Raw genomic sequence first — 19,426 nt, forward strand, 5'->3', positions numbered from 1 at the left:
TCACTGCATATGGGTTCGCAATGTGGATGATGGCAGTCCAAGGGGCCTCCGCATCCGAGCCTTCCACGCCAAGGCGCCAGTGACGCTAAGCCCCCGCGTCTTCCATCCCATCTCGCGCGAACACCAACCGCGCCCTTGCCCACCATCTAGGATCGTTGCACGGCACACACGCAAGCATCTTCATAGCTGAACACAACCGAAAGTCGTTTCATAAGCCTGAAGCGAGAACCTGTCACACCTCATACGCTTTTGACTCAATGCTAACGATCTCGCCTACATGACATACTCAACACGACGCGAAGCACTAGAGCTCATTTTATAGCCGCGCCGATGACATGCACCCCGGATGAGCGTTTCGCAAACCATCCACATGCTAAGAGCCTCAAGACTGACCCAAGACCAACCCCGCAATCTGGCCACCCCGCTGTTGCACGCCCAGACAAGCTGAGCACTGACGTTCTCGGTGTCATTACTGGATGACAGATCTGCGCTCATGCTTCGACCACGAGCATCATTGGACAATCCCACGTTTGGCATCTCGGCATGACAGCGGTATCGCAAAGATGGCGACGTTGGCACTTCGGTGGTAATATGGCGCAAGGAGCAGTATCCCTTCGTAGAGGTTTCTCCTTGTCCAAGGCTTCTTCACTTCGTGCTCAGGTCTTCTGATGATATGGTTGGATCTCATTAGACCCTGTTCCTTGTCTACTTACTTCATTTGGGATCGTATGCGACGCGCCAAAAGATCAATAGGCTTTCTGTCTGCCGGGTTTGTGATGGAGATGGAACGCACGGCATGCCCAGCCACGACACCCCGAGCTCTTGGGAAGCTTCGCCCTGGCTGTAATCCGGAATTTGCCTCGGTCTCCATCGTCATCGCTCCAGTATAAGTGGATGCGTGATAAGAGAAATGATCCGCAGCTGCTCTTGTCCTTGCGACGATCCTCCCCTGTATTCTTGAGCCTTTTCCACGGTGCAGAGAACTCCGGATATTCCGCCCATCATGAACAGCGACGACGATTACAAGCAAGAAACTACTCACAAGGAAGCAATCAGTCCGACGGCGACTGACAACAACGTCTCGGACTATGCTTATGATCAGATCGAAGAGAAGAGGTTGGTGCGTAGGGTCGACTGGAGGCTGCTACCTATATTGGGTGCCCTGTACTCCATCGCGCTCATAGACCGCACAAACGTCAGTTCAGACACCTTCTGTCCGCATCTAGACGAAACGCTTACCAGCGACAGATTTCTAACGCCCGAGTTGCTGGAATGGGACCGGACCTCAACCTCCAAATCGGAGATCGCTACACCATCGTCCTGGTTCTCTTCTTTCCGACATACTTCCTGCTTGAGCTTCCATCTAATATCGTCCTTCGTAAGGTGGGCAGCGCGAATTGGCTAGCTTTCATCGCCGTATCATGGGGTGCTGTCATGATCGGACAGGGCTTCGTCGAAAGCTGGATTTCACTTGCCATATGCCGTGTATTACTCGGAGCTTTCGAGGCTGGGTTCTTCCCTGGATGTGTATATCTCATCACTTGTTGGTATCGCCGCTATGAGACACAAAAAAGGTATGCGACCTTTATCAAACCAAATGCATGGTAGCAATGGCTTACCAAGAATGCAGATTGGGTGGCTTTTACCTCTTTTCTGTCGGTATCGGTGGTCTCGCGAACATCCTTGCGTATGGTCTCATGCAAATGGAAGGTGTCGGCGGTCTCCGAGGCTGGAGGTGGATCTTCATCATAGGTAAGCAGAAACCACCACCAATTTCTATCTAGGTCTTCTCTTCACATCGCACTCCGCATCGATCTGAGGCTTCTTGAGCTTTGTTGAATCTACTCAAGTAATACTGACACTCAGTGTAGAGGGCATCTTGACCTGCATTGTTGCGATCGCAGCGTGGTTCATCATCCTAGACTTCCCCGATAAAGCCGAAAAGAAAGGGTTTCTCACTTCCGCTGAGGCCGCTGTCATCATGCAGCGTATCGAAGACGATCGAGGTGACTCGGTAGCGGATCCATTGACCTGGGCCAAATTTGTTTACCACTTGAAAGACCTCAAATTGTGGGCCTACGCCACGTTATTCATGTCGACAACCATGCCAGCCTACGCCTTCAGTTATTTCCTCCCGGTCATTCTTCTCGGCATGGGTTATTCGCCTGGTCAGGCCAACGCCCTATCCGCACCTCCCAGTCTGTTTGCGATGTTCACAGCCTTTGGGTTCGCATGGCTAGGAGACAAATACCGCCTTCGCGCTCCCGTGATTGCTGCGCAATCGATTCTTGCCATCATCGGTCTCATGATCGTAGCATATGCTAAGAACAACGGGGCAAGGTACTTTGGCTCATTCCTGGGAGTATGTGGCTGCCAGGGTAACGTCCCGGCCATTCTCGCGTACCAAAGCAACAACATCCGTGGCCAAAGTAAGCGGTCCGTCGGAAGCGCTCTCCAGATCGGCTTCGGTGCGATCGGTGGTATTCTTGCATCAACGACTTTCGTCCAGGAAGAAGCTCCAACATACATTACGGGTCTCTGGGTCACGGCTGGTCTTCAGATCTACATCCTGCTAGTGCTGTGCTGCACTACCACGTACTTCTTGAAGAAGAATAAAGTGGTGGATAAGCAGAGAGCCAATGGAGAGCCGATGGACGAGAATGAAGGCCAAGCTGGGTTCAGATATACCATATAAGCAGAAAGGAGGATGGAGGCGTGGAGGAGTGTTCTTTTCGCATCGCGTCTGTAATCGAGGCCTGCTACAGTTCGTCCAAGTGATGTCAACGCAATGCTAGCTTTTAATGAAGCATTCATGAGAATGCAACACTCAAGTCCCTGTCCTTGCGAGCAAGCCTTACAACCTTGGAAAGACGGTGGGATAGAAATGGATCTTTGCCGTATGCGGAATAGCGCGACACGGTGATGACGTTTACCGCCGGACCCCTTCGCGTCGCAGGTGATGCCCATTCATCTGTTTCAGACCAAGATAGCAACGCCTCAGTCAGCGACGCAACATGCATCAGCTACTACTAGCCGCCCTGCAGCCTCGTCATTCGCACATTTTCTCTTTACTTTTTTGACTTCCAAGACTTCGATACCCAACTTTGTATAGCTCCTAGTAATTGTAGTCGCTAATCGTTACGTTCACCATCATTCGCAGCCGGTCTCGAAATTACCACGATTCTTTCTATCTTCAGCCCTACCAGACGAATAATCGAGCATCCCATTACCAGGAGGCTGACATACTACGCGTCCACGACATCGCGCTTCCACGATGAGCGCAAAACACAACCTCCACGTCGCGCACCATCTCCCAAGCCACATCTCCCCCGCCTCGGTCGTAGCCGCGCTGCATGACCACGACACAACCCTCACACTCCAAGCCCTTAGCTGTGGCTACGAGACAGCCCCCAGCACCGCCGAAGCGACCCTCAAAGACACATACTGGTATCCGCCCGACCAATACCCCGTCGCAACCTACCACGTCAGCGAGTGCATAACCTGGTTCCCGGGCATCGGACAGTACGGGAAGAAGTACATAACCTTCCCGGTCTGTTACCAGAACACAAGGCAGGGCATAAAGACGCGCGCAGATGCGGCGGCGGGCGTGATACTCAGGGCTGAATACAGGGTCGTTGCGAACGGCGAACTGGGCAGCGAGGTTGAAGGCGAGGGCATGGGCGTCGGAGACGCGCAGTTTGTGCTCGTAGAAGATGTGGAAGTCAGCTGCGCATGGTGGCTAATGCCCTTTGTGAAAGGCAAGATGGAAGAAGGACACCGAAACCTCTGTAGGATGGTCATCGAAAAGGTAGAGAAGATGGTAAGCGAGGGGTGGGAGGGCCATGATTCTGTGGCCTTTGGTCTACATGGTGTTGCGAGTCGGCATGACAGCAGGATAGAGGGTATGGAGGATGTGAACACGGGGTTCGCACAGGAGACGAGGGAACATTATGGGAAGCCACAACCCGTGGTGTTTGGGCAGACACATCAAGATGTACCACGATATGCGGATACGGATGCGATGGAGGAGGAGCGGCCGCACATGTCCGCCGGGCCATTACCAGAGAAGGTCACATATGGATAACTTTTCCTCGCAGGCTACACCGCTTGGAGTAACAATGAACGGATGTAGAAACCGTAGATCACTCCACCAAGAGTGAAAGTGTGTCACGACCCTGTGATCGGACAGAGGGCAATAGTAATGACGGGAAGCGAAAGGCAATTAACGCTTGATTGCATCACACAACCTGTAACTAATGAAACCACATCGACTTCTCCCGACCCTCCCATCACCAACTTCACAAAGATATGACGCTCTCGACTACTCAACTACCCTTACGCCTCGCACTTGCGCTTCTCCTGCCCCTCTGGGCTCGTTCTACGACCCAGGATGAAGTGTGGGCAGTCTTTCTCATGACGGCTCTGCTCACGATATTGGCGTATCAAACACGCTTCGCTGTCGACTTTGGTCTCGCTAAAGACGCCATGATAGCGGTGTACGGAACATTCATCGCGAGCTATGTTGCCGGCTATTATTTTGTACGTCCATGGATGCGATTGGCCATGGCGTATGTCTTCTCTTGGGATGCGCTGCAGTACATCGTACCCTTCACCGAACACTATGTAAGATAGTTCTCTTCCCAGCCATGTTATTTATATCTAATGAGAATACAGATTCGTGTCCAAGAAGCACGTCAGAAGCCTCTACGCTCATCGCCGATCCTGAATCTGCCTCTTGTCATGGCTACTATATTGACAATATACCTCGGTGTTTATGGCTACCTCAATACACACGTTTCAAGGTGGTGCGCTCTGGGTATCTACCTCCTGACGGTCTGCACTATCGGTAATGCTGTTCAGCACTGTGCTATTGGCGTACGACACATGATCTCCTGTTATTATGCTGTATCGCACCTCGAAATCGCGGATACACCCGGACCAGTCAAGCCAGAACTGGAACGAGACAATACCATTCTTTCGACTGAAGAGAAGAGTGTCTCTGTCTTGGCCTCCATGTCTGAGGACGAGAAGTGCAAGTACTGGGCGGAAGGGTCGCTTGTACCTCTGAGGTATTGTGATTGGGAACTACTGATGGCGCAGGTGATCTCAGAGATACCGACGATGCAGCCTCGGCCAAGTACGAGGAGGAGAGGTTAGGGTACTTTGAGACACCAAGGGTAGTCTTCCTTTCATGATTCATCATCCTACAAGCCTCCTTCGCACAAGCTGTGCCTCACTCCGATGCTTGCTCTTCTGCAATCCACGCCATGTACGTGTCTTTAAGCCGCAATACGAGCCCCTGCCACTCCTCCACAGTGAAGCAACTGCTACTCTGTCTCGACGCTAACTTTGTCTTGACCACATCCTGCAGAGCGCTATTAATGCTCTGCTCCAGTACTTGCTCCAGAGCTTTACCCTTGTCTGCTTTAAAATTATAACGGTTCTCTCCACCTACGCCCGTTACGAACCCCGAGACCCGAGCAGTGAAAGCATCAGCACTAGTGCGCTCGCTGAGACGTATTTCGACCGTGTATTGCAAAAGCAGCTTCGGTGAAGACCCTGGATGTGGAACGGTGTCTTTGATTCGGAAATTGACGCGGCGGATATTGTTGGATGTCGGATGAAAGAGTGTACTCGGCTCTCGGAGCCAACTCCCGTTCGAACGTGTGAGAATCTTCCCAGGTGGGGAGGTTCGTAATAGGAGATCAGCAGTCCAAGTATATGACCCGAATAGTAGCGAGAGAAGCTCGAGCCAAATTGTTCTGCAGGTATTGAGCAGACCACGGATTGTTTTCGGTAGCTGGGCAAAGACGCCTTTGACGGTTGTCACGCATCGTTCTTTCCCGCAATGATCTATTATTCTTCGCTCGAATTTACCGACAATGTAGCCGTAGATGTGGTTCCGAATTTCTGCTGGGAGGTCGAGGAATGTGCATCGTCCTAGATTGTCATCGTGTATGTCTGGGGCGTTCATTATTGGGATCTGGTTGTCGGCTGACTGAGAAATGGATAGCGAGTCGGATGCCAAAGGCGAATTCTGCGACGAGCTCATCTTGCGGGTTTTCAACGAACGCCAAGCCTTATGTATAGATAAAGGAAGGCTGGAAAGACGCAAAGTAGACATGTGAAAATGTTAGCAGACCTACAGTATTTATTCAGAACCTTCGTGCACGACACGGACTAGTTCTAGGAATAGTGCGGCGCCGCCACGCAGCTAAGTAGCCTGCTGCCTAACGTACCCTAGCACTGCGCGCGCCAGGGGTAAAGGCAGAGGACTCACGCAATCACAGGAGGTATGGTGTTCTTCAACGACCTCTGCGACATTCTTGTCGTGTGAAATCGATGGTGACGAAGCAAGGTAGAGGCGTGTGCAGAAGTCGCGCATCGCCCGCCGGGCTAAATTCCGCCTGTCACTCCCGTGCCGTCAGCTCACGTCATCGTTAATGCCAACCATATGTCTTCTATAACCAAATCGCGAGACACCTCAAGCATCGCTCGAGTCAAAGTACGGAAATGTCAGAACCGGTAAGCTGGAATGCCTATCCAAATGCGATGTTACCAGCATGGCAATGCCATGGTCGCACTAGGCTAGCCACATTTGCTAACATGTCCAAGAACGCCACCAACGGCTTCGCTGAGAAAGACGGCCAGTTCCGTCGCAAACCCTCAGCATTCCGCAACTTTATCTCTTCTGATCCCAATTCAGAGTTTCCAGCGGAAAAGGATCGATATGCGCTTTACATTCACATGGGTTGCCCTTGGGCACATCGCACGAACCTAGTGCGTAGCTTGAAAGGGCTGGAGGATATCATCCAATTGATCGTATGGGATCTGTCGCTCGTTCACGATAAGAAAGGATGGGGCATGTCTGGGAAGCCTGGATTCGAAAAAGAGACGTTGTATGGCTATACGAACTTGAGGCAGCTGTACGAAAGGGCGAACCCGGAATACGAAGGGCGGTACCTCGTCCCAACTCTCTGGGACAAGAAGAAAGGCGAGTCTCGTGGCTACAGTCATGGGAAAGACATACGCTGACTCGCTTACAGAGACAATCGTGAACAACGAGTCCAGCGAAATCATACGCATGTTCTATACCGAGTTTGATGCATTCATTCCCGAGCAGCTCCGCGAGTCCAGCAAAGGCGTCAAATCCATCCTACCAGAGCACTTGCGCGAGGATATTGATGCCATGAACGAGTGGGTCTACGATACCATCAACAATGGCGTATACAAGACTGGGTTCGCCCAGTCTCAGGAGGCATACGAAGAGCACGTTTACCCCTTGTTCAAATCTCTCGATCGCCTGGAAGAACACCTGGGTCAGCCAGGCCACGGGCCTTACTTGTTTGGCGATCACATCACTGAAGCAGACATCAGGCTGTATACTACCATCATCAGATTCGATGTTGCGTACTTCACAATCTTCAAATGCAACCTCAAGATGATACGCTATGAGTACCCGCGGCTGCACAACTGGGTACGCAGGCTGTACTGGGATGAGAGCGAAACGACCAATTTTGGTGCGTTCAAGAAGACGGTGGACTTTCAGGCAGTAAGTATAAGGCTGTGCGAAAAGACGAGGTACTCAATGGCTAATGCACTTCAAGTACAAGGATGGCTACTCGAACGCTACGAAGGCGAAGATTGTGCCTGTGGGACCGAAGCCAGACATCATGCCCTTGTAGATCGCTCACTGCAACGGAATGTCGTTTAGTCAGTCTGTGAGCGTTGAACAAAGGTTCCACATCATCTAAATCTTTTCTTCCAACCAAGGTGTTCAAACGATCTGTGAAAAGTCGTCAAGAGTCGCTGCGTTGCTGTGTGAAGGGGTAATGATGCGCGCGCGTACGCGCAAGGCAGCGCGGGTGTGAACAGTGAACATGCGCCAGTCCGCGTCGTGAATTTCTCGTGCTTGCTCACCTGGTTGCGACACAAACAGTCATGTCGACTTCACAGAACGGGACGAACGATACTTCATTCGGCAAGACGTTCTTAAAGCGCTCATTGCCAGTTTCTGACACAGCTCCACTGGAATCTATTACGTGCCACTCGAACACGATGAAGCCTTCTACTCATACTGTACCCCCACAAGCCCCCACGGCTGAGACATTGCATGAGAAAGAGACACCAGATCTTCCACAATCTACACCACCTGCAGCTGAAGATGTCTCACATGATCCGTTCCACGACCTAATCCCCGGCTACCCAAAGCTCGCTGGAAGGATGGGCATCATGCCCGAGATAGGCATGTTCAGAAGATTCGGCGCACTCAATGCGCGTAGCCTCCTCTACTACCAGAACGAACTGGCGTACCTAGAGGATCAGTTGAAAGAGACCGAGGCTGAAGACGCGAAGAGTCCAGAGGGCAAGAAAGCGTGGTACAGCCACAATGCTTATTGGCTCAATACCGCAGACCGCACGACAGACGACGAGCTCCGAGATGGCGATATGAGGCAAAGGGACCTCGTGATGCGCGTCAGATGTCTTCTAAAAGAGTACAGTGAGTGGAAAGCAAAGCAAAGAGGAAGCACTCTGATCAATCATCACAGACGACGCACTCATCCAACAGTCCACCATACTCCAAAACATGAAGGAGCCCGCTGCCTTCGACCTCGACGATATCCAGCACTTCCTAGCAAGCGACCACATGAAAGTCCTCGCAGGTCTAGACCGAACCGTCTGGGGTTCTTATGAACAACCAAACAGTTACAGCGCAGAACTCGTCGTCCTCCGGGGTCGAAAAGACATGGATCCCTTCTCGCGAAACATGGGCGCAAGAGCTATTGGTTGGATCATGAAGCTTGGTGGTAAGCGCTGGAAGAAGGTCGACGCTCGCTTCGGAACTGTCGTTATTGAGGAGAGTACAGTCTATATGTTCACATTCTGGATCACAAGTGCTGTTGCTTCGGTTTTACTCGTTGGCCCGATCTTTGTACTCGCGAACACCAAGTCTCTCGATGAACAGCTGGTGGTTATTGCAGCGTCGAATGTTCTTACTTCAGTTTGCTTGATGTACTTCACTCGTGCACGGAGGGCTGATGTCTTCGCCATTACTGCTGCGTAAGTAGTATCGATATCGCCATCGCGTCTATAATGCTAACTAATGCCGATGTAGATTCGCGGCGGTGCAGGTCCTGAGCATCATTGCAACACTAGACAAGCGGTCTCGAGAAGACGTGTAGGAGGAAGGGCTGTGGAAGTGGAAAGTACTGATACAAAGGAGCAAACCATGTACCAAGATTGAGGTTGCAGAGGACATAGCTTTCTCAACCTATAATACCAGACAAATAGAAGAGCTCGGGTATCTACAACACCCCTCTAGCTAATAGCCTCTATATATAAATCGACTTGACTACCTCCTAGCCTACGGATGTCGTGCCTGCTCACTGATGCCACACCTGACTTGAAGAGTACGTATGATCTAATAGAGACACGATCACATTGACGCACACAGACTCCCGACATTAGTCAATGTACAACAACGGGACCAACAACTCTCTTCCGAGTCTATTAGCTAAAGCAAAGTTCGTATATGGATCAATGAAAATGGGTATTATCATGCTAGTGTTGAGGAATACATCGATGTAGTATTATGTGAAGTGATCGAGTATATGTAGGCGTGATGTAACTTAGTGCTCGGTGGAGATTCGTGGGCTCTTGTGGGAAACAGTAAGGACCTCCAGGGTGAGCTGTTATACATTGTCTGGAGGCTGAAAATGTCGCAGGTACCTCCCGGAAGATGGGCAAATCCACTACTTTCGCGTTCTGATGTGGGATATATCATCTCTTTCACTTCCTGCCCTGCGTGGGTCGGACGTGTTTAGGGACCAGTCGCGTGATCCAATGGGTTCATGGTCAGGCTTTCGAGATGTTGGCGGGTATCACAGCGATGTTCGGATCTCGGCGGCTTGTACAAGAAAGTGTAAATTATATATGAAGTTATAAAGATCTTGTCTGATGATGGACTGTTGCGATGCATGGTCAACTCAACAATCCATCAACAACAACATGGCCATTAACGTGTGCTGACGTACGACCCGTTCAAAAGATCTCTTGGTCGTCATACGCCCTCACACTCTCCAGCCGTTCCCTAACCATCTTGGGGTCCTTGCAGACATGCTTACTATCCCATCCATCGCTGCCACCGTTGTGATCAGGGAACGTTGTCTCCAATCCCTCGAGAGCCATATCTGCGCTGCACATGATAGCTTGGCGCATGTAGTCGAAGCAATGGATCATGTGCCAGTGGTGGTCTTCCTCAAGCTCGTGGCCGGATGTCATGCCAGAGTAGACGGCGACGACAGCGTATAGACAGTGAAGCTGATGGGTCATTGATGTCGTGAAGACAGTGGCGTTGGGCCAGACGATGGGGGTGGGTAGGTCGTGGTAGTTCTCTGGATCGGGGATGCTTTGGAAGCCCATGCCGACTGTGGTAGTTGTTAGTGAGCATTCACGATAGAGTGAAGCCAGAGAAAGGCATACCAGGTAACAGCTCGTTCCATGCTCTAAGTACTTCTGGTTTGAAGAACTCTGATGTGTTGTATGGCGCGAATGTCTGATTAATCTCGAACTTGGTGATCTGCGTAGGAACTGCATTTAGGTTAGTCGATGTACGGGCCTGGGCTGTACGGTAAGTCTTACTATGTGGTGACCACCCGGTGATGTCGCCGCCAACATCGTTTGCGCTTGTTGATCGAGCCTTCCATCTTGTGGAATCGAGCATGCCTTGGTCTCTAGCCAAGAGCCCAATGATTACGAGTTGTAGTCCTATCACCAGCACCCATCGCATCGCCGCCACTAGCGGTGGGCATAATATATTCCTTCGTGATGATGGTGCTCTTCTGTGATAGTCGCCAGCTGCCCATTGCTTCTCTCCTCCAACTAAGGATTCGACCTCTGTCGACGAGTCGTCATCGTGGTGATGGTCCTGTGAGTGTACATCTGCGTAATGGTGTTGTGGCTCCATCATGTCGATCGATAGAATAAGTGACACCAGGTCAGTCGTGGAATTTGATATTAGAAACGGAAGTGAGCGCAGCTGGAGAGCCAAAGGCAGCAGCGGCCTCCGTACAGATGTACTCGCATGTCAAACGTGCCGGCCCACACCGAAACGTCGAGGCTGTCGTTCCTGGCGGCGTCCACCCTCCCCACTCATTGTAGACGCCGGCGATAGCTCAATCGGAAGTCTTAGGCGTGAGTCGAGGGCGATGAAACGGGATGTTGGAAGGGCGTGTCCGTAAGCTAATCCTTGTTGCGTTAAAGCGCCGAGATGAAACCGACGATGAATCGCCAAGAGTATGAGGCCATCTCGTCTTCCGCCTCAAGCGAGGATAGGCTGAAACCCAATCCAAACATCGAGCATGAACATTCGTATTTTGTTAACTGCAGCCGACGTTGGCTTTCGTGCTTTAGAACGCGCCGTCGCCACTCTGTTCGTATCTCGAGCCCCCGTGGAAGCTTGCTGAGCGTATCAGCCGCGATGAAGATGTCGATATGGATCGAGAGGAGCCGGCTCGTTTATTTGTGTCGAAGTACACGAGTAGAGGATGTAAAGACGTTGCTAAGGGACCGTCTTATGAGCAGCGAAAGCTTGAAGAGCCAGGAAACAAAAGAGATTGTATCGAGGAGGTTGGTGAAGCGCCTGAAGACAAAAAAGGGGTGTTCTGCAATATTGGAATGTGCGGTAAGCTACTGTGGGGGTGTGAAATATGCCAGGTTGCGAATACCACACATGGAAAGCGAACCAGACGATAACTGGAACCACGGTTGTACTTCGTTCAAACTCCTGCCGCATGGTGTGACAGCTGTAGCCATGTCATGTCTTGTACGACTTCACGGTAAGTATTTACCACCACTTTCGTCGACTGCACGGCGCTGGTGTACGACAGGATTACCGATAGCCATACCATTCCCGCTGTGCTACACCTACATGCGTGCACCCGTCGTGCTCTCTAAGAGACATTTTGACCTGATATTCCGATCTCTTACGTTTTAGAGATATGGAATGCAGGACTGCAGCGTAGTCTGCAAAAGAAGGATACCCTAATCGCATCTGCAAGTGAGTACGCAAGATACACAGCCACACGCTGCAGCAGGACACGACGCGACAGACTTCGGCAGAATATACGCAGCCTCGTAAGTATGGCTTATTCACGCATAGGTGGTCGTCGATTTCCAAAAGTGAATGTTGGTGTTCACAAATGGAGAAAGAAGAAGCGACCACGAATCGCGGTACCGGAGAGCCATGTGGACTCAACGCTTGACACATAGATCGCTTCTGATGACCCATTTCTCTCCGTTCGTTACCTCGCGGCCTTCGTGCAGCATGCAGTCGGGGCCGTGTCGATGCAGCAGCGCGAGGCCGACTTCAAGGTCGACAACGAAAGGCTCAGGTGGAGGGTCTCGGCTCTTCTTCTTAGGCGGGTCCGGGTAGAAGACAGTCTCTCCACCGATGCATCCCGTGGCCGGTGAGGTGAGGTAAATCAACAAGGTCCAGGTGGTGCGCGTTGATACAGCCGGTGATGCAGGAGCCTGAATGGTCACGTTGTTGGAATTGTCATCTGGCTCCATTAGCATGGGTTTCGTCACGACCGTCCGATGAGTTGGGCAGAGTGACCAAGTAGTCATGACGTACAGTGCTGGTCGAAGAACTGGCCTTTGGAGTACCGATAGACACGGATGTTGGGATTGAGGCCCACCACCTCGCCGCCCCACAGCTCTTTCCGCTGCGCTTCAGTGAGGCCGAGCGCCCCTTCCTCCGCATCGGCGGTGACTAGCCTCCCTAGTCCTGTGTCGTTCCATAGTCGCTCAGCGAACGCAGGGTCATCTATTTGATAGCGGTCGTTGACTCTCACCGCATCGCCTTTCTTCGGTTTTCCAGGCGTTGTCGTCAATGGCAACGAGGAGAGGAAAGACACGTAGGTTTTGCATAGCGAAGCCGTGAAGAAGTTAGGAATGGTTACAATCTGCTTTGGAAGCACTTCGTGCAGGGCAAGGTCCTCTTCTGGTACGAGCGGAGCGAGGGGAGGCCAGTTCGGGGGTTGTCTCGCTGGTTCAGATGACGCCGCCGGCCTGGCAGGCGCGCCTTGTTGGGCTCTCTTCTTGGGGGGCATATCACTGTCAAGTCCTCCAGGGCCTCAGGGGTGGGACTGGCAGGTAATTCACACGTATGGGTTGCTTTAAGGGTCCTGCGATTGGCCTGGGTCGCGGTTCTGGGTGGAAACTTTCAGTGCTTGGCTCTTTCCCTACCAAAAAGTGACGGCCAAATGTGCCGGAACGGGCTCACCTTTGATGACCTGATCTGAGGCTCCCGTCGTTCTTGTAGAGGTGCCCTCGCCCTTCTTGTGCACTCTATCCTCGCCTTGCTATTGCCTGCACCGCTACCGCTACCGCCCGCTCTTGCTGTACCCAGAGCAAATGTACTGACAATGGATTCACCAGGTGAGACAGCAGACGATCTGCCGATATCGCGACACTCGTCTTTCAGTTTTGAAGAATATTTCGAGGAGCTATCAATGGAACGGGCTCGAGAGTTGAGTTCATCTTTCGCATCGGCGCCGTCGGACCTTGATGCGGAGATGGGCGGCCAAGACCCACGTGCAGCAGGATTAGGCCCGGCGCAAGCCTCTCATGGGCAGCCTCGACCGACATCCTCCGAAGACACCAACCCGCTGCGACAGCACGACGCAGACCCTTTCCTATCGGCGGACGCATTCAGCTACAGCTTTGTCGCGCCCTCCAACGATTGCTTCCCTCGTATGTATTGCGCGACACCGCGACGCGGTTTGCTGGGCGAAAAAGAAGCGCGCCGCTAACCATGTGCAGAGGACGGCATCTTTGACCTCCATTCCGTGAACTTCTTCCAGTACCCTTCCACCTACAACTACGCATTTCCCAACGAAGATGGCGGCGGCAGTATGGCCGTAGCCCCTTCCAACGAGCTTCTACACCATGTCAGCCCCCAATATGACACCCCCGACGCCCTTGCCTCGCCTGCTCCCGACAAGCGCATTCCCGACATGGCAGCCGCGACCAGCGATGCGTCGGCCATGCCTGCCCTCGGCGGCGAGAATCCACCGGCCAGCCACGACCTGATGAACAACACCCTCACCAACGGACTGCGCCTTCTCGACACCCCCATCGACTTCGCGCAGTCCAACAACCTAAATGGCGCCGACATGAGCGGCATGCCCATGGACATGAATTCCGCCTATCCACCCATGGAGTCCTTCGGCATGATGCCGCCCACCACCACCAACGAGCGCCTCACAGCCTTTGCGCGTCTGCGCTTCGATGACGGCTCCTACTACATGCACACCTACCAGATCACCCTGGGCCGCAACCTCGATCTCGCGCATAGAGACATGAAGCGCCTCATCAAGGCCGAGGCACTACACAAGAAGGGTCACGTCAAGGCCGCCAACGAACACCTGCATGGCTTGGATGAGGTCAACGGAAAGAAGGACAAAAAGAAGAAGAAGAAAGGCGATCGGCGTGGTGCTCGCAGTGTCATCTCCGAGAAGGGTGGCATTCTCAGCGCCCCCATCGAGTCGATGCCCATGGAATACCAGCAGCGTCGCCAGAGCAATGCATCGCACTCTCTCAGCTCAAATTCACACCCCACGGGCGAGTCAGGCGAGGAGAAGCCTGCCGAACGCGCGCCGCAGGACATGATCATGCAAGCCTTCCCCGAAGTGCCTGCCCAGTTCGACGGCCATGTCCCCGAAGACCCGAACGACTGTCCGTTCGTACCTATACATCCACAGCAGATCATGGCCAAGACAGGCTCACTGGGACCCAAGGGCATATCACGAGAACACGCCAAGATCTTCTTCGATTTCGACGCGGGCCACTTCTGCATCAAAGTGCTGGGCAACAACGGCCTGCACCACGAAGGCGAGTTCTATCCCCGGGGAGAGACTATACCTTTGGACCATGGTGATCATCTGCAGCTCGGCGCTGTCAACATACACTTCTTCCTCCCCGACGTTGCCCTCACGGAGCAGCAACGCCACCGCCAGGAGTCGGGCTCACGTCCCATGAGTTTCTCTTTCGAGAATGGAAACGGTCAACTGGAAAGCGATGAGCACATCAGCTCCGAGAGCGAAGACCAGCAGAGCGTCAACCCACGACATGTCTACTACCACCATCCTGTCAGTGACAGCGACGACGACGATGGCCTCGCTGACGAGGAAATGGACGATTACGAGGAGCCTGCTCCGAAACCGCGCCAGAAGACAAGTCTCAAGCTTAAAATCAAGAACTTGCCTCCCGCTCCTTCGAAGGAGAGCAAAAAGGCGCACAAGAGGAAGCATCAGCACCGCGAACTCACGCCTGAAGAGCCGCCAACAAAGAAGGTCAAGCTCAAAGTCAAGGATACAGCGAAGCTCAAAGAGGCGATTCGGGAGTCCGCGAAGGAGCCCAAGGTCCAGAAGGAGCGCAGAGAGCCGAAGGAACCAAAGGAACCCAAAGAGAAGGAAGTGGCTGTACCTGAAGAACCCAAGAAGCCTAAGGAACCCAAAGAGCCCAAAGAAAAGGGCAAAGCTCCAGCCAAGACCCCCGCGAAGGCACCTATCAAATCTGAGACGCCAGTCGAGGAGCCCGTCAAGGACATTCCCGCGGCTCCAAAGCCCGAACAACCAAGCAAGCCTCCGCCGAACGATACTGCACCGGTACTACGCAAGCCACACGAAGGCGAACTTGAAGCCGGAGGAGATATCGATGGCCTCATTACCGAAGAGATGGCCATCCAGCACAACTTGCCACGGAACCTGATTGGACATGTTGTCGAGAAGCGCAAAGGACCTGGCAGACCACCCAAAGACGGCATCATGTCCAAGCGCCAGCGCTCGCAACTTATCAAACAAGCAAAGGATATTGAGAGGGCCAGAGCCGCTGGCATTGACCCTGCTGATATCCCAATACCGATCAGCAAGCCAAAGGCACCCAAGCGCAAGGAATCGAACGCTGGCGACGGCGAAGACGACGCCGTTATCGAGACGACAGAACAGGGCGATGGTGGCTTGTCCGGCCTCCACAAGCAGGCGAAACCAATCAGACCACCTCGAACTCCTTCGCCTGAGATGCGCATCGAAGACTACTCCGAAGAACAGCTTCAGCGCCCCACGGCCAACTATGTCGTCTTGATTCATGAGGCAATCTCGTCGTCCCCGACGGGCCAGATGAACCTTCAATCCATCTATACTTATATAGAGCGCAAGTATCCCTGGTACAAGTTCAAGACTACGACCAGCGGCTGGCAATCGAGTGTACGTCACAACCTCGGTCAGCATGATGCGTTCATGAAAGGCGACAAAGAGGGCAAGGGCTACCTCTGGAGAATCAACCCGGAAGTCTCGATCGAAAAGGAGCGCAGAAAGAGGCAGGCCAGTCCTCCGCTCAACCATGCCCCGCGACCACCGTATTACCAACCACCAAACGGCTATCAGCCGTACCCTCAGCCTGGGTACGGATACCACCCGGGCATGCCTCATGCGATGCCACAGCCACCTCCCAGACTGCCGCCTAGCCTTTCGCAGCCTCGCTTACCACCCAGCATGACTCGCAACGAAGGTAACTCAGCTGCGTCGGCCACGCCCCAGAACGCGCCCCATCCCTCGCCTTACGCTTCTCCTTGGGGCGGCGGTGGTAATACAGCTGGAAGTCCACCCGCCCCGAACCCTCCACGACCGTATCCGCAGCCTAACCCGCAGGCTCCACCAGCATCTTCAGCAGCTGGTTCAAGTGGTCAATATGGCGTCCTCTATCCCACGGCCGCCCCACAACAGTCGCCGTACAGCGGACCCTCGGCACCGAGCCCTTACGGTGGGCCATATGCCAATGCCGGCGCCAGCCCGTATGGTCCTGCACCGCCTCGTCCCTATGCGGCATATCCCCCACAGGGCCAGCAGTCGAATGCTCCTTCGGCGTCGCAGCCGCAATCTTCGGCATCACCTTACGGCCCGCCCCCGCCTCAGCCACCCTCGCGTCAAGGTTCGACAAATGATATTGCGGCGCCTCATCCGTCTGGACGTTACCCAATCGGGGTTCATCCGGAACTCATTCGTCAGCTTGAAGCCTATAGGAAGACTTATCTTGAGCAGTGCCTAGGCCCCGAAGAGCAAAAGAAGGTGGACAACGCGATTAGAGCTTGCGTGGACAGGACTGTACCTGAGTCGACTTTGACGGAACCTGAGCGTAAGTTGCTCATATCCATTTGCGGAGTCGAGAGCATCAACAAGTACGTCAAAAGGGCACCTGATGTCAAGGATGAAGACGAAGCAAGTACTGCGGCAGCCTTTGCTGCTGCGGGTGCTGCCGCGAACACTGTGTCTCAGCAATACCAGCCTCCGCCCCAAGCTGCACATCCGACAGGCAGTGCGTCTCCAGCTCCGCTACGCGAGAATAGCGAACCGCACAAATTTACGCCAAATATGACCGGTGCATCACCATCTACGCCTACGGCCGCTACACCATCAACTGCGGCACCAGCGCCTCCCGTAGCCGCTATGCCTTCGCATCGCCCGAGCGTCGAGCCGATCACGCCAGTTCCTGGGTCACCAGCAGTTCAAACGGGTACCCCGATGCGGCGTCCAATGACCGAGTTGACCGCAGACAACACACCAGACGCGGACGAAGCGAAGAAGCCAGAGGAGAGCCAAGACGCACCCAAGAAGACTGAGTAGTGTTCCATGTTCTGGTCCTTTGCTCTTTGACAAACATTCCGTCCACTATTACTGCATTCGTCGCCCGACTGCAGTATGTGCGCGTCGTTCATCTCTTCCCCCATCTGATCCGCGTTCCAAGCTCTTTATGGACCTTAACATTTGACATTCGGCGTTCTTAAGCGGCAAGCATTTTGGCTTGCCCCTCCCAACTCATTGATTATGATACCCTTGAACAGCGTAGCTTGGTTGGGGGTTCATGGGTTTATCAAAAGTGGATTTTTTCGTCGCGTAAGTCTTTTTTTACGTCGATATGGGATATATGCGTTATGGTATACATGACTGTTTCGAGTAGATAGATGATAGTGCAGTAACGACGACGGTATCGGGTCGTTTCAAAAAATCAAATATGTATATACGCGTATATGTCTTTGCTCTCATTGTGTGATGTGTAGAGTCCTGGTGTTAAACTGCCTGACTGAGTTAGTCTTTAGTGTTTCGACAGCAGCCTGAAGATGCCCCATCTCGACTTTGACGCGCGTTCAGGAGTCCATTCTGTCATGTGTCGATGCCTAATCTGAAATGAGTAGTTGCCTGACGGTGTCCTCCCAGAGGCCGCGGCATGCTGAGAACTCAGATTGATAGCCTCCAGAAAAGCACAGCAAGTTTGTAAGTCAGAATTTCCAAATGTAGAGTATGATTGCAAGATATATCCCACCTTATCTCATAGGTAGAGCAAGTGCCTCTTCACAAAATCCAAGACCCAAATGCTGCGATTATATATAGGAAAGAAGGAGCTAAAGCCCAAGATGCCGCTTCTGCTGATATCGCCGTACGCCTGAAAACCGTCCCAGCTTCCCGCAGTCGCTATGCTCGCATGACACAGCGATAGTGTGAGCCGTCGCCGCACGCGCGCTTACATGGCCATCTCGGCCTGCAGCTTCCGCAGCTCCTCCTCTTCGTCGTCCTCCTCGACCCGCTGCGGGGCCTTGATGTTGGTATTCGGCGCTTGCGGTAGCTTCTGTGACGAGGGGGCGTCGTGGATGGGCACGTTGCCTGTGTTGAGCATTTGCTCGTCGAGCTTCTCTTGTTGTAGCTCGGCGAGCTCTTCGTCCAGCTCGTCTTCGTCGATGCCGTTTGCGCCGACGCCTGAGGTGATGGCTTCGCTGATTTCTTCGCCGATTGCGTGTTGTTCGCGCAGGTCCTCCCTGCGCGTCTTGTTAGCAAGTTGGTCTGTGGGTATTTGGTTGTGCAGGGGACGTACATGACGTTGTCGACTTTGTCGATGGTCAGGCCGGCGTGTATCTCCTTCATGGCCTTTCCTGCGCTCTTCATAGCTTCCATCGTCTCCTTGTTGATGTTGGCCGTCTCGATGGAGTAGATCTCTTTTTCTAGGGTCATAATCTGTGCGCTCGTCTGCTCGAGTGAGTGCTCGAACTGCTTCTTTCGCCGTAACGCTGATTTCGCGGCTGCAATAGGCGTTAGCGAACGTGCCAGGAAGCCTAATCCAGCTGGATGTACCTTGCTTGTTGGAAGAGACGAATTTCCGTGCGAGCGCATCTTGCTCATCCATCTGGTTTTGCAGGTGCTTCTCTCTCTTGTTCAGCATCTCAAGTTGGCCTCGAAGCTGGAGGATGGCCTTCTTTGGCGCCTCCTTCTTCGCCTGGCCACCGCCAAACCAGCCCAGGCCCCAGCCGCTCATATTGAAGTTGTCCTGAGGGTTCTAGTTAGCAACCGTCGGTCGTATGGTCCTATCGGGCGCC

The 19,426-nt window shown here is 53.1% G+C and overlaps 8 protein-coding genes across 8 annotated transcripts; 5 read left to right on the forward strand and 3 right to left on the reverse strand.

The window, feature by feature from the left end:
* Positions 1 to 1,003: 1,003 nt before the first annotated feature.
* On the forward strand, positions 1,004 to 2,695 carry J4E92_003177 (uncharacterized protein; the record flags this gene model as incomplete). Its single annotated transcript, XM_051494576.1, has 4 exons — positions 1,004 to 1,195; positions 1,249 to 1,574; positions 1,631 to 1,752; positions 1,872 to 2,695. 4 exons carry the CDS (start codon positions 1,004 to 1,006, stop codon positions 2,693 to 2,695), a joined length of 1,464 nt encoding a protein of 487 aa, XP_051354869.1.
* Positions 2,696 to 2,922: 227 nt separating this feature from the next.
* On the forward strand, positions 2,923 to 4,084 carry J4E92_003178 (uncharacterized protein; the record flags this gene model as incomplete). The annotated part of the gene is made up of 2 exons (XM_051494577.1): positions 2,923 to 2,927; positions 3,391 to 4,084. 2 exons carry the CDS (start codon positions 2,923 to 2,925, stop codon positions 4,082 to 4,084), a joined length of 699 nt encoding a protein of 232 aa, XP_051354870.1.
* Positions 4,085 to 6,606: 2,522 nt separating this feature from the next.
* J4E92_003179 (uncharacterized protein) lies at positions 6,607 to 7,685 on the forward strand (the record flags this gene model as incomplete). Its single annotated transcript, XM_051494578.1, has 3 exons — positions 6,607 to 7,003; positions 7,047 to 7,552; positions 7,608 to 7,685. 3 exons carry the CDS (start codon positions 6,607 to 6,609, stop codon positions 7,683 to 7,685), a joined length of 981 nt encoding a protein of 326 aa, XP_051354871.1.
* Positions 7,686 to 8,058: 373 nt separating this feature from the next.
* On the forward strand, positions 8,059 to 9,182 carry J4E92_003180 (uncharacterized protein; the record flags this gene model as incomplete). Its single annotated transcript, XM_051494579.1, has 3 exons — positions 8,059 to 8,500; positions 8,550 to 9,060; positions 9,116 to 9,182. The coding sequence occupies 3 exons, from the start codon at positions 8,059 to 8,061 to the stop codon at positions 9,180 to 9,182; spliced, it is 1,020 nt and encodes a 339-aa protein (XP_051354872.1).
* Positions 9,183 to 10,041: 859 nt separating this feature from the next.
* Positions 10,042 to 10,969, reverse strand: J4E92_003181 (uncharacterized protein; the record flags this gene model as incomplete). The annotated part of the gene is made up of 3 exons (XM_051494580.1): positions 10,042 to 10,427; positions 10,483 to 10,590; positions 10,642 to 10,969. 3 exons carry the CDS (start codon positions 10,967 to 10,969, stop codon positions 10,042 to 10,044), a joined length of 822 nt encoding a protein of 273 aa, XP_051354873.1.
* Positions 10,970 to 12,252: 1,283 nt separating this feature from the next.
* J4E92_003182 (uncharacterized protein) lies at positions 12,253 to 13,112 on the reverse strand (the record flags this gene model as incomplete). The annotated part of the gene is made up of 2 exons (XM_051494581.1): positions 12,253 to 12,560; positions 12,635 to 13,112. The coding sequence occupies 2 exons, from the start codon at positions 13,110 to 13,112 to the stop codon at positions 12,253 to 12,255; spliced, it is 786 nt and encodes a 261-aa protein (XP_051354874.1).
* Positions 13,113 to 13,916: 804 nt separating this feature from the next.
* J4E92_003183 (uncharacterized protein) lies at positions 13,917 to 17,684 on the forward strand (the record flags this gene model as incomplete). The annotated part of the gene is made up of 1 exon (XM_051494582.1): positions 13,917 to 17,684. The coding sequence occupies one exon, from the start codon at positions 13,917 to 13,919 to the stop codon at positions 17,682 to 17,684; it is 3,768 nt and encodes a 1,255-aa protein (XP_051354875.1).
* Positions 17,685 to 18,579: 895 nt separating this feature from the next.
* SNF7 (ESCRT-III subunit protein snf7) lies at positions 18,580 to 19,365 on the reverse strand (the record flags this gene model as incomplete). Its single annotated transcript, XM_051494583.1, has 3 exons — positions 18,580 to 18,871; positions 18,928 to 19,132; positions 19,185 to 19,365. 3 exons carry the CDS (start codon positions 19,363 to 19,365, stop codon positions 18,580 to 18,582), a joined length of 678 nt encoding a protein of 225 aa, XP_051354876.1.
* Between the last annotated feature and the right edge of the window lie 61 nt (positions 19,366 to 19,426).

This window comes from Alternaria infectoria (assembly GCF_024043175.1).
Source record: "Alternaria infectoria strain BMP 0036 chromosome Unknown scaffold_4, whole genome shotgun sequence".
NCBI lineage: Eukaryota > Fungi > Ascomycota > Dothideomycetes > Pleosporales > Pleosporaceae > Alternaria > Alternaria infectoria.